The sequence below is a fragment of the Amaranthus tricolor genome, chromosome 14, assembly GCF_026212465.1.
Source record: "Amaranthus tricolor cultivar Red isolate AtriRed21 chromosome 14, ASM2621246v1, whole genome shotgun sequence".
Lineage (NCBI taxonomy): Eukaryota > Viridiplantae > Streptophyta > Magnoliopsida > Caryophyllales > Amaranthaceae > Amaranthus > Amaranthus tricolor.
In genome coordinates, this window is record NC_080060.1 from 4,997,876 (window position 1) to 5,012,142 (window position 14,267).

General features: G+C 36.1%; 1 protein-coding gene across 2 annotated transcripts; it reads right to left on the minus strand.

The window, feature by feature from the left end:
* On the minus strand, positions 1 to 8,977 carry LOC130799794 (uncharacterized). Of its 2 annotated transcripts, none has more exons than XM_057663032.1 (5): positions 8,663 to 8,977; positions 8,018 to 8,301; positions 6,358 to 6,454; positions 4,180 to 4,308; positions 1 to 493 (listed from the first exon to the last, which is right to left on the minus strand). In XM_057663032.1, exons 2-5 carry the CDS (start codon positions 8,209 to 8,211, stop codon positions 404 to 406), a joined length of 510 nt encoding a protein of 169 aa, XP_057519015.1. In that variant the 5' UTR covers positions 8,212 to 8,301; positions 8,663 to 8,977; the 3' UTR covers positions 1 to 403. The 2 variants fall into 2 exon arrangements, with proteins under 2 accessions (XP_057519015.1, XP_057519014.1); XM_057663031.1 differs by lacking the exon at positions 1 to 493 and adding an exon at positions 1,262 to 2,775.
* Positions 8,978 to 14,267: the final 5,290 nt, after the last annotated feature.

The window sequence follows — 14,267 nt, forward strand, 5'->3', positions numbered from 1 at the left end:
ATTAGTTTCATCTTATTACTTGCATTATCAGGCACCTCATTGTTCGCCATCTTCAAACTACAATATTCAACTCGATCTTTTAGTGTTTCTCTACAAAATCCTTTTCCTTCTCCATGATCAATTGTCGAAAGAAAACCAATTACAGCTGAAAGATAATTAGTTATTAATACCTCCGGCTCCCAGTCATCTGAATTTTCAAGAATAAAAGAACATCCAAGAGGCTTGAAGCTAAGTATATGCAACATAATCCCAACCTTGAATTACATATTTACATTACTAATGCAGAATGACAACTGTTTTGTGTGACTGAAAGACAGATTCATACACTCACTAAAAAGACCCAAGTTGTCGTTCCGGAAATCACATCCAAGTTACCAAACAATGGCCGATTTAGATTATCATCCTAATCTTCATCATTGTCGTTCCGGAAGTCGTATTCGACCACAAGACCCAAGTTGTCAACTAATTTGTGATGCTGAAGACACCCTGCGCACTGGAAAAAAATGGGGCAAATTTTCAGTGAAACAGCGATGGTAATTGGCCATTTAGAGCTTAAATTGTGAAGATTTTTCATTCATGTGAAAACTTTCAGCCATTATTACATACCATTTAATGACATTTTGTTTTTAACAAGCACGCAAAAGATTTCTCAAGACATGGAATATAAGTTCCCAACAATCCGTCAAAGAATATTTTCGATTGCACTAACTACGAAATATTTGTTATTTGAACAAAAATTTGTTATTTGATCAATTACAGACTCATCAGAAAATAACAAACTTATAAGGATCAATCATTTAAATTGACCAACCCTAAACAACAAAATTACATTGCCTCGCCGATGCAGGGTTAGGGAACACATTTGCAAGTTCACATACATAGGAAGGATCTACGGGTGATAGTGCAATATGATTCCCCAGCTAATTAAATTGTCCAACCCTTGTTTGTAAAAGGGAAAATGAAAAGTATGACTCAGCACCAAAACAATCAGCTGGCAGCAACACAAATAAGATAGTACAATAGTACAGTCTGGTCCAAATTGATAGGGAATATTCTCTGCTGTATGCAGTCCTTTTTTTAACAGCATTATCAAATGTATTAGCTGGCTCCTTCCTATAAATAGAAGGTTGCTCTTGAAGAACCGGTGGGATAAGGAAGCTTTGTGAATTTTGCTATAGGACAAGTGACAAAAACAGTTCCTTTGGAGGGCTGTAAAGTAGAAAATTCTTGAATTCTTTTAATATTTTCAAGAGGTGCATGACCTAGCTATTATGCCAAAGAGTAGAGGAAGAAAGCAGAGGATAACCTTGTATAACATGAGGAATTTGAAGAGTAGTGCTGGCACTAGAATGTTTAGGAATCTTAGATTGAGCCAAGGAATCAATAGCCTGGTCTACTAAAAAGTACAGAACTCCTTTCAGTTTCTCAGTTGATGCATCAAGAATAAGGCAATAATTATTCTGAAAAATGACTTTGCACCCATTTTCTCTACTTAATTGTTGAACAGAAAGCAAATTATGTTTAAAGTCAGGAACATAAAGCACATTACTCAATTTTAAGGAGTTGTGAAGCTGAACACTGCCAATGTGTGTGATATGGGATGTTTGACCATTGGGAAGATTTATAGAGGACTGTTGTTGCAAGGATACAGGAAAAGAAAGCAAGAAAAAAGTGCCAGTCATATGATCAGATGCTCCCGAATCAATGATCCAAAAAGGTGACTTAACCTCTGCATGATAGCATGTTACCATGCCAGCATAAGGAAGTTCAAGTTCCTCATCAGTATCAGATGGAGCCTTGGAAATAGCGTTTTGTTCAATACTGTGTTGCACATTTCCAGCTATTCTACCACCTCTAGTTCCTATGCCTCCCCTATGCCATCTACCTCCCTTATTACCCCTACCATGAATACTTCGACCACGACCACCATTTTGGAACAGTGGATGCCAGGAAGGATAGCCAACGATAGTCCAACACTTGTCACTTAAATGACCAGTTCTACCACATGCAGTGCATGGACTATTGTGCAAAGTGGAGGGACCTTTGCTCAATATAGCTAGCATATCGAATTCATTGTTGGTGTTGAGAAGGATTTCTATTTGATTTTCTTCTTGTTGAAGAATATTACAAGCTTCATCTACACTAGGTAGAGATTGCATCATGAGTATATGACTTATGTGAACACTATAAGATTCTTCAAGACCATTTAAAAATTGAAATAATTTTTGCTCATCCAATTGTGTTTGCAGAGACTTTAGAAAGCTTGTGATTTCTGTGGTGAGCGTGGTTAGTATAGGAAGAGCATTCATAGACTCAATTTCTTCCCATAAAGCACTCAGTTCTATAAAATAGTCTAAAATAGTCTTATTTCCTTGTTTAAGATCATAAATTTCTTTAATAAGCTTGTATTTTCGAGATCCATTTGTTACAAAAAACGTTGTTCTAGTTGTTTCCAAATGGCATGAGCAGAGTCAAGGAACATAATAGACTTTCTTATGGAATCAGAAACATTGTTGATTATCCATGACCATGAGATCACCATACTATTACAAGTGTCCCAAGCTTCTTGTTTTGTGCGATTGTGTGTGTCTTTGTGTTCTGTCCCTGTGACAAATCCAAGCTTACGTTTAGATACAAGACCAATTTCAAAAGACCTTCTCCAACTTCTATAATTGCTTGCCCCTAAAAGCTTTTCCACACTGATGGAGTTGCTTCCATCAGACGGATGCAAATAAAGAGGACTGCTAGTATCAATAGAAGTATTGGAGTGAGAGCCTGCCATTAAAAAAAAATAAAATTTTAAAAAGGGTTACTGTTTACTCAAGGCTCTGATACCATGAAAACACTGAAATTTGATTATGTTTACAGTAGCTAATAAGAAAAACAAAGAAAGGAAGAAAGAGCTATAAGCAAAAACATAAGCATTTTGATTATGTTTTCATTTCTTGATTGAAAAACAAGAGCAACCTTTTATTTATAGGAAGGAGCCAGCTAATACATTTGATAATGTTGTTAAAAAAAGGGCTGCATACAGCAGAGAATATTTCCTATCAATTTGGGCCAGACTGTACTATTGTACTATCTTATTTGTGCTGCTGCTAGCTGATTGTTTTGGTGCTGAGTCATACTTTTCATTTTCCCTTTTACAAATTCATTATTCATTTAAAATACCCCAAAAATAACCCAAAGCTAACAATAGTTCACTTTTTTTGTTCTCATAGAGGTCCTCCTACTGTGTCAACTGCGATCAATTGTTAGTCAATATGAAATACATAGTTTGATGTATTTAACATTGATATTTGTTCTGATGTAATTTAATAGTTATAAGAAGGTTTATGTAAATAATAAAATAGCTTATCTAGGATAATATTTGTAAAGAGCATTCTTAGTGGGAAGTTGTAAGGCTCTGGATTTTCGACAACAGCTTCTGGAAGTTGGTCCACTATGTTGAATGTAGAGATACTGAGTTCTTCGAATTGTTAAACGTTGTAATTGAAAAGAAGGCGTGGGCAACTATTTGAGGGTACTCCTTTAAGTATTTCAAGCTGCAAGGAAGACAACTTGAAAACTTTGAAGGAAAATTCAAATAGCGATCCTAGAAACATTCGAGCGAAAAAAGTTCCCACATATCAAGAAGCGCTCCAAGAAACCTTTAAAACACATTCTCTACGAGCCTATTTCTGTTTACAAGTTGCTTGTTAGTTTGTTTTGTAAGTTAAATGTGTAGATGGAAATTAAAGAAAGAATATAGGTCATGACAAAAATTAGAAATGAGGCAAATATAGTGGGATAGACTAAAATGAAAAGTGGGGCTAATTTTTTGGGATAGAGGGAGTGTCTTGCTATTAGGAAAACTCTTAGTAATAATTGAATTCAAGACCTGCAAAGAGTTATGCAACCTTGTGCATATCCTCCACCAAACTAAACTAATTAAAACCATTCAATTCAATAAAATTTGAGTATATGTAAGAACCTCAATCTGGTTTTCAAACTTTGCCTCAATCTTTAATAGTATAAGATTATTGTGATTTTATCAACAAAAAGGATCTTGATCCCTCATATCGAAGGCAACTTCAGGGAATGTTCAAAATGTAAATAAAATTACAATTGGCACATCTTCAACAGAAACATGTATTTATTAGTCCACTCAATTGAGAAAAGACGTTAATTGAAACTAACCTGGACAAACACAGTTCCTCGTTCATAGGCTAATCTATTTATTAGTCGCTCTGTTCTTTCACCACAAGCACCACAAGTAAATTGTACAAGCAATCTTCTTCTAGGAAGCTGTATATCAATGCTTGATTCCTGCACATACACAAAAAACAAGATGATCAAGATCATATGAAGCAAATAAGGACCAGCACAATACAGCTATCAATTAAATATAAGAACTACCATTTGTAATTTTCATTTACTAAGGAACATGATGATCCCATAGTATCTAGTACAAATGTCCAATATCAACCTATGCTTAGAGTAACACAATCCAGCTATATATATGTACATTGTATTCGGGATATTTCAAAAATTACATCTATATTTTGAGAAATAACTACATACAATGGATACAATCCAAAATTAAACCAGAGAATATTCAATTTGAATAAAACCAAATTGGTTTTTAATTGTCTTCCATAAACCAAATTAATAGCGGTTAGCTAGCAAATACAATGTACATATACATTAGCGTTATGTATGGAGATGCATACTACAACTCCTCTTGAGTTTTCTGAAAACAACAATATTTATATATATATATATATATATATATATATATATATATATATATAGGGTCAAGTTCCAGTGAGAACCAATCTCTCCGATAAAAATGTGTTACTTCTTCATAGAAAAAGTGATACTTTTCAACAAAAAATGTTATTTTTATTTTTAAAAAATCTGGTACTTTTTAACAAAAAAATGTTACTTTCAGAAAAAAAAATATAAATACAAAGTAACACATTTTTTTCGAAAGAGTAACACCTTTTATGTCAAAAGTAACACCTTAATGTGAGTTTCCTCAGATTTTTTTTCTTAAAGTAACATGTTTTTGCCTAAAAGTATCATCTTTGTTTTCAACAAAAAAAAAGTAACACTTTTTACCTAAAAGAAACACCTTTTTAGTAAAAAGTAACACTTTTTTATCAGGCAGATTGGTTCTCACGGTTTTCATATAAGGATAGTTCTCACTTGAACTTCTTCCTATATATATAGGGTCAAGTTCCAGTGAGAACCAAGCTTATATGAGAACCGTGAGAACCAATCTACCCAATAAAAACGTGTTACTTTTTACAGAAAATGTGCTACTTTTGGGCAAAAAAAAGTTACTTTTTTTTAAAACAAAGGTGCTACTTTTTAGCAAAAAAGTGTTACTTTAAAAAAATCAGAAAAAAAATAATACAAAGTCACGTTTTTTCCGAAAAGTAACACCTTTTTGTGAGTTTTATTCAGAATTTTTTTCTGAAAGTAACACTTTTTTTAAAAAAAGTATCATCTTTTTTAAACAAAAGTAACACTTTTTTGCCTAAAAGTAACACATTTTAGTAAAAACGTAACTTTTTCTTGTCAGCTAGATCGGTTCTCACGGTTCTCATATAAGGATGATTCTCACTCAAACTTCTTCATATATATATATATATATATATATATGCACATCGTATCCTGAATATTTCAAAAGATATAATCACATATGATGGATCCGACCAAATTAAACCAGAGATGATTCAACTCGGATAAAATCAAACCATTTCTTATTTGTCTTTTACCAAAATCAACTAATAACCTAAATACCCGATCTTGGACTCAGAAAGTATAATCCAAAATCAGCTATCAACCAAACCCGATTTAACTTGATATTCTACCCGGGTTAAACAATAAATGCAAATATGAAAGTGAACCTTGCCCAAGTTGATCTTCAATCAAGCAAAACCCAACTCCTAACCAACAAATTTGTTAACCGATCATAACCCACAAGACTCTAACAGTATAACTGTAACTGAATTTGACCCCAATCGACTCAAGCTTAGACCTGAGATTCACCAACCAAAACCTTGACCGAATTACACTCGAAAAAAATTAAACAAATGCACACCTCTATCCACATATTAACTAGCTATTAATACTTTGCTATGGTAATAAGAACCACACAAGAATCGAGATATCTCCTCACACAATGCTATGCTTAGCACATGCTTCAAAAACAGATGTTAGATTTCATCTGATCAAAACAATACTACAGTTTACTCTCAACAATACTTTTATATATGACATGAAACAAGATAGCCAAGTATAAAATAAAAAGGCAGTTACAAAACTTGATAAGAATATAATACTGAAAACAGAGGTTAGCTTAATTACCTCTGGGTTAATTTCTGTACTAGCACTACAGCAACAAGGTGTAAGTACAAAGTAATGTCTCTTGGATGGTATTGCTAATTTGTGAAAATCTTTTAGCCTGCAAAGAATATAAATGGGAGGAAAAAAAAGCCTCATTTGAAAATATTTGAAGAAAACTAAACAAAATTCAGAAAATAGAAATGGGAGAAATTAAGTTCCAGGCTTTCAGCCAATAGGCGTTGGGACCATTTATCGTAGGGTGTCTTCTTCAAAACTCCATCGGTACTTTCCTCATTTCACTTTCTTGTTGCACCCCAGTTACCAGTTCACTATATGGTTCTTCCAAAACTATCTAATACTAACCTAAAAGGATTAAATGGCCTCGAATTCTCTGGATTCGTAGAAAAGTTCATCAGCAAATTAGTGTAAACAATCCACAATAAAAACTCCCTACATTCCAATTTAATCATCAATTCATATTAGCTTAACCCCTGACAATGAAGGATACACACGCATTTCATTACCCCAATGCCATTAGTTGACTCCCACCTAGAATGGGATTTGGGAGGATCGGATGTACGCAACTTTGCCCTTGTTAATGACAAAACTAACAAAGAGGTTGTTTTCAATAGACCATTGGTAGCAAACTATAAGGGTTGCTTACTTTCCTCACTTAAGGGAACTATTAGAAATAAAAATAAATGTTCAGGTAAAAGGAAATTATTTTTTTTATCAAGGATATCCCTGAATAGTGAACGTGGTATTTATTCATGAGACATTACAAGTTCCATTTTTCCTTTGATTTTAAGAAAAGTACTAATATTTGATTTCTTTTTAAAAAAAAAAAAAAAAATTGGTGTTACTTAAATCACCTGCAAACTGTGACCATTTTAGGCTAATTTAGCATGATAGGTGATGAATTGCATATTCATACAACAAACACGGAATCAGTACTTTGCCCCAGAGATATATCCATAGTAAGCAAGTATATCATATGGAAAAACATCTGAATTTCATATTGGTAGTCTTGCATTGGAATATTGTATACTGAAACATGGATGGTATATTTCATCTCAGGGACTACATATTGTAATTTCTTTCTTTCAACTATTCCACACTGCCACCCCTTTCTCCCACTCTTCACTAGTGAGTGGCAAAATGACATAACAAATGCAATGACTATCATAAAAAATCGAAACTAACAAGTAATTAGCATTAGAATGTCGAAAAAAATGGTTTTCTATTTTCCAATTTAGGGACTCAAGTAGATTTTTGGAAGGAAAATAAACAGGGAGATCTTCGAAAAGCAATGGAAAAAGAATTTTCCAGCCTACATAAATTATTTTCCTCACAAAAATGAAGGATTATTTCTTTCTTTCAAGTTTCAAGTATCAACATCTACAGAGTTTTCTTTTAAACACCTGGGCTTTTTACCATTCAAAAAACTATTCTATTGGGTTTACGAACATGCATATCCATAAAAAGAAACGTTTTTGATCAAATCAAGCACCTCAATAGGTCATTCTATTAATATTCAAATTCACATACTGACTCCCATAATACAGAAATGCAGTAAAACAGTTATTTAATTCAACAAAAAATAAGCTTAATAATCGACTATCAAAGTTCTAAACCTAACCATGTAGTAAAAGATATCTAAAATATGCACCAATCACCATACCTGCACATGGAAAAGCTGGAAGCAGTTTGGCAAACACTTAATCGAGGATGATTCGGGCTAGAACAAGAAGTAATTGACCGAGCAAATCCGGAAACACCAACAACAACTGTTGAACACTTTGTCTTTGCATCCCTAGTTTTGCTAAGTTGTAGAGCCGAAACACCACCGAGTACAGCAGAAACTGAAGTCGTCATTTTTAAACCTCAATTATTATCCTCAAACTCCAAACTTGACAAAATCTCCACGCTTTTTTTTGATAAGGAAAATCAGCAACTTCTATATACCTGCAAAAATAAATCAATTGCAATAGGAATCAGAGAAATTAATCAAAAAAACCCTTCCATTCACCCTAAAACAAAAAATCACTCCGTTTTAAATTCTCTTTTTTTATTAACAACGAATAACTCAAATCTATCTATCTTCCTCCACTCAAATTTAATTTCCTCAGCATCATTAATTAAAAATCACAATTCATTTTTTAAAAAACCCTTAAAAAGTTCCAACAATGGAGAAAATAGTTGGAGTATTACTTATATTTGTTCTTACTAGTTACTAATAGTAATAATTACTAAACAATTCTATAGTAAAAACAAAACCTAAATACTCAAAATCACATTTTCAGTAATTGTTGAAATAACCACTAACCTCGAAGATGAAACTGCAAAGAGCAATACTGAAGGTAAGACAGGCGCCGACAACCAAATCACTATTTGAATTCCTCCTGACTTATATGCAAAAATGAAGAGATTGTAAAAGAAAGGAGATGATGAAAATAAAGAAGAGAACTAGGAAAACGTATGAATATAAACTTGAAAAACGTAAGAAAAAGAAGAGGAACAATGGAAGAGGAAAGAGGATCAAAGAGGGAAAAGAAGCTCAACAATGCGTTTTGTGAATTCGGATTTGCGAGGAATGTATTACTCGTTCTCGTCTCATCAACTTTTATAACTTTCACCAATATAGTGCTTTTACGATTGAAATTATTTTTATTCAGCTAGTTTAATTATATATTTACGAAAGATTGAAATAAATAAGATCATTTAGCATTTTAATTACAGGTATAAGATTGGGATAAACTTATGTCCCAAAATAAGCTTCCGTACGTCCAAGCCTAGCCTCGGGTAAAACAGCGACTTAAGGCAAAAAAAAATAAAAATAAAAAGTTGAAAGTCGCTGTTAGTAACAGCGACTTATAGCTTTATATTTTTCCAGAATCCTTCTTCTTCCTCACTTCATTTCGCGATTTACTTTTTCTCCCGCAATTCTCTACTTTCTCCTTCTTCATTCCAACCTTGTAAGGATCTTCATTCCTTCAACTAAGGTCATCAAGTTTCAAGTTTGTACCAGTAATTAGTGCTGTAGTCTTCTTAGATCGATCTAAGGTAATTTTTTTTTGGTTTTTTTTTCAATATTCGAAAAATTAGGGTTTGTTGTGTTTTAATCAATTTTCACATTAATGTAGGTTGACAAGCTTCCAATTACGTAATTCTTCTTGATCTACAACTAATTGAGGTTCGTTTTTATTATAAATTTTTTCATTTGGTGGTGAATTTAAAATGTATGTCATGTGTAGTGGGCATTTACACTTGAGCTCTACGATTATGTCAAATGTAGTTGTTATTTACATTGATCCTCACTTTTAAAAGTTTGTTCCAGAATTATTAGTTGAATGTAAAATGTATAGTGGTCATATATTTATGAAGTTGATGGTGATGTTGATTTTTTATGTGTTGTTGTAGAAATGGCTTCATTTCGTGTCACCGTTGTATGCTTTTGGAATTGTTCTATTCGATCAACTAGTAATAATGTTAAGTATGTTGGGGGAAAACGTAAACTGTTTGCATGCAACTCATACATGGATTTGAATGAATTTAAACATTTTATATGCTCTAGGATTGGCATTGACACTACAAGAAGTACTATTAATTTAAGTTTTAAATACAATCTGAGTGGAGATTTGTTAGCTTTTCCGGTTGAGGATGAGGAGGCTATAGATGCAATGTGGGAGTATTCAAGGTCTACCCCTAGTCCTTCTTTAGAGTTATATGTAGAAGAGGTACCCCTAGGGAACGAAGATGTGAACGTAGTGGAAACAAATGCATTTATGAATATAACTCCTTCTGCTCCTTCTCATACGCCCTTCCCTACCCAAGAAACCCAAAATCCCTTTATGCCATCTTCCTCTTATCCTTCTAATGAACCCAATCAACTTCAATTTCAAGTGACAAATGATGATACTTGTAACTTAGAAGATACAAATGAGCCTTGGGATGATGTTATTAGTGAGAGTAATGAATTCGTTGAAGCTCCTTCTGAGGATGATGTTGGTATTGACGAGGAGGCTCTAGCTAATGACATGACTTTAGGAAACATTCCAACAATCGTTGCCCCTACACCCTATGCACTGGTTCCCCCTCTAGATGAACACGTTGAGGACAACTCTTGGAGGTCTTGGGATTGTGATACAACCTACACCGACGAAGGAGAGTTTCAAAAGGGTATGATGTTTGACAACAAGGATGCCTTGTTAGACGCTGTTAGATTGTATCATATTCGTAGGAACGTTGAGTACAGAACTGAGACTTCAAATCAAACCGTGCTCACGTTGAAGTGTAAGAGAGGGTGTGGTTGGAGGCTTAGGGCTAGGAAGACCTCCTATTCACCGTCATGGGAGATAATTACTTATAAAGGGAGGCACGGAGGTTGTATTTTAAGTACTGAAAACGTGTCAGCTGGGCACATTCATTTGACATCTTCCGTGATTAACAATCGTATTAGAAATTGTGTTGCTCAAGACCCATCAATTAAGGTTTCTGTTGTCCGAAAAATGGTCAAAGACCAATTCGGTGTGGAAGTGACCTATAAGCGGGCTTGGTGTGCTAAACAGCAAGCCCTTCTCTTCATCTATGGTACGTGGGAAGATTCTTATCCTCTTCTTCCACGCTTCCTGAAGGCACTGCAAATTTCAAACCCCGGTACCGTAGTTGAGTGGTTCTTTAAGGAAGATAATGATGTCGGTGTGTATGTCCGTCCTAGTATTAGAACTTTCCAACGCGTGTTTTAGGCTTTCCAACCTAGTATTGAGGGATTTAAGTATTGCAAACCCGTTATTGCCATTGACGGAACACATTTGTATGGTAAGTATCGCCATACGTTGTTGACTGCGATTGCCCAAGATGGGAACAAGGGAATATTCCCGCTTGCCTTTGCTTTGGTCGAAAAAGAATGCATAGCCGCGTGGTCTTGGTTTATGGGCTGTGTTCGTAAGCATGTGATGCATAGTCCAGGGTTATGCGTTATTTCCGATAGGCATGCGGGCATTCTAGCAACTATGGAGGAGCCGGAATGGCAACCTCCAAACGCCCATCATAGGTTTTGCTTGAGGCATTTGTTAAGCAACTTCAATCGTCAAATGGGTAATGTGAAGTTGAAGAAAATGTTTGGTAGGACTGTAGAGCAAAGACAACCCAATAAAGTCGTCGAGGGATTGAAGGCCATTGGTGTTGTTAATCGTGAAGCACTTTTTTGGATTGATGAAGTTGGTGATATGTCTAAATGGTCAATATGTCACGATGGAGGGTATAGGTACGGTGTTACTAATACGAACTTGGCCGAAGTATTCAATAACGTGATGAAGGGTGTGCGTTTCTTGCCGATAACCACTCTTGTGGAGTTTACCTTCTATCGTGTTAATGATTATTTTGTAAAAAGACGTGAGAATGCAAACGCGTGGTTAATTGGGGGAAACAAGTACACTTCACACGCCACTAGAATTATCACCCGTAACACCGAGAAGGCAAACTACCATGAGATCATCGCATTTGACTACAGACGAGGCCTTTTCCAAGTTAAGACTGGGCGTGGTAATAGAGGATCGGCCAAGGGTGGTAAAATACAAAGTGTGGATATGAGCGAGATGAAATGCACTTGTAACAAACCGTCCATATTTCACTTACCTTGTTCTCATGTTCTTGCCGTATGCATTAAACGACCCTTATCCTATGAGCGATTTGTGGACTCCAAAGAGTATTAGGAGTGCGACCTCCGACTGAGGTAACCAAAGGGAGTAGCCTGCGTGTAACATGGCTTGCACAAAACTTCTCGCAACTCCCTGAAGGTGCTGATGACGCCACCGTTGAGAGATACGCTAGGGCGTATCTCCTTTATCTGATTGGTGCTGTCTTGTTCTCCGACAAGACTGGCAACCGAGTACAACTATTGTACTTGACGTTGCTTGATGCGCCATGGGAGGTCATCTCCGGGTACAGCTGGGGTTCGGCAGCCCTAGCGTATCTGTACAGGAGACTTTGTGAAGCTTCACAGAAGAACGTGAAGGAGATCGCTGGTCCCCTGATTATTCTACAGGTAATAATAAGTTATAATGCTTATTCTACAGGTAATAATATTGCTGTACCTCTTTTACTTACTTATAATGGTAATTCTTAGCTTTGGGCATGGGAGCATGTTCTCATTGGTCAACCGATGAGGAGTGGGGTTCTACCGCGATCAGCTCGATCTATTACGTGCTGACCAGGTAACAACTTCACCACAACTTGTTTTATAAGTATCAAATTGAGTAATTTATTAATCGAATTTTCACGTTTAGTTTCTATGGGACCCTTATCCCGCTGAGGCATACGCTGCATTGCCTCAGCACTCGGGCATATTGTCAGGGGAGTGGAGAGCATCTGTACCTCTGATCTGCTTCGACATGGTCGAAGTGCATCTCCCTGAGCGCGTACTGCGCCAATTTGGGATGGTACAGGGCATCCCGCCTCCATGCGACACAGAAGCGGAGCTCCACCACTCTCGCAAGGGTCGGGATCCCAAGAACTGGCTAGAGGTCAACTGGCGGCATGTCGCTCGTTGGGAGCACAGGCTAGATCTGCTTGCCCAAGGTGCGCCGATCGAGGCTGCAGGCGCACCTACTACGGCGGATTACATGCCGTGGTTCCTCTCCATTACTCGCCGATGGATGACACCACGACGTATCTTGGCGGCATCCCAGTACAATCCCGCAGCACCGACGATGACACACTTTGTAAGTATTCTTCAACTTTAATTATTATCCTTACAACTTACACTTTAAACATTTCATTAATAATTAAGTCTTACTGCAGGCACAGGGCATTGCATCAGTCATCGGCTCCTCCCAAGAGGAGCCCATACGGGAGATTGCCCAAGGCATACTCCAAGGCACGCAGTTTCAACACTTCATTCCGGAAGTAACTGCGCCCCACACCACTACGTACGCATACGAGTCATCTGCTCATCAACCCGACGTTCATCTTGAGGAGGTTGACTTAACGTGTCCGGATTACGGTGTCGGGTCCTCACAGGGTGCCACATCATCAAACTATCAATCCCCTCCCCTACCCGAGCGTCATGGGACTGCATCTTACTATCGTAGGAGGCGTCGTAAACCGTCACAATTAGACAGTGTACAGGAGGAGGATTAGCATTCCAATAGTTTTGTAATTATTGAACATTTGTACATACTCATTTGTAACTGTTGGTCTTTTGTGTGTAAATTGTAACATATATGTACATGTATATATTTTTACCGTAGTATCACACGTTTATTATGAGTGAATTGATGTTAACTACTCAAACTTTTGGGCGATGAATCATTCCGCGAACAATGCAGCATAAATTTAATCAAAAACATACAATCATATTCAAATAAGGATGTTGCTATTCAACATTCAACACAATTTCAAGCAAGTTCAACAAATCCAAATCCAATTACATACTTCATGCATTAAGTTAAACTACCGTCGCTAACTAAGAAGGCTTAGTTAACTTTCTCATAATTCTTTCAGTCTCTTCTTTCCTATGTGCCATATCATCCATTTGTCTCTTTAGATTAAATACCTCATCTTTAAGCTCTTGTTTTTCCTTCTCAAGCCTTATTATTAAGTCTCTCTGCCATTTTGTACCCTCCGGAGCAATCCAGCGAAAGTATGTGCATCCTAATCCGTCAGCCTAGTAGAAAGGGCAAGCAACAAATTCACGCCCTGGATCGAAGTCGCTCCAATCAGTATTAATCTCAACTTCATAACCACAATCACAAAGCTCTTCAATACAATGCTCCTTTGACATCTACATAATACATATAATATATTAACGTTAGTGAAGTTTCAAAAATAATGTTTACATTTACAATAATAAAACTAACAAAATACCTTATGTTAACTTTAACAATTGATGGTAAAGAATAAGAATGATGTAGAATGGATAAAATGAAGTA

What these genes read in the sequence shown, in the direction of transcription:
- LOC130799794 (XM_057663031.1), bottom strand. Translation starts at nt 8,211, where the DNA reads ATGACGACTTCAGTTTCTGCTGTACTCGGTGGTGTTTCGGCTCTACAA. An exon ending in GTACAGAAATTAACCCAGAG is followed by an intron (nt 4,309 to 6,357) that starts GTAATTAAGCTA and finishes GTGTATGTGCAG; the next exon opens with GAATCAAGCATTGATATACA. An exon ending in GAGGAACTGTGTTTGTCCAG is followed by an intron (nt 2,776 to 4,179) that starts GTTAGTTTCAAT and finishes TTTTAATGGCAG; the next exon opens with GCTCTCACTCCAATACTTCT.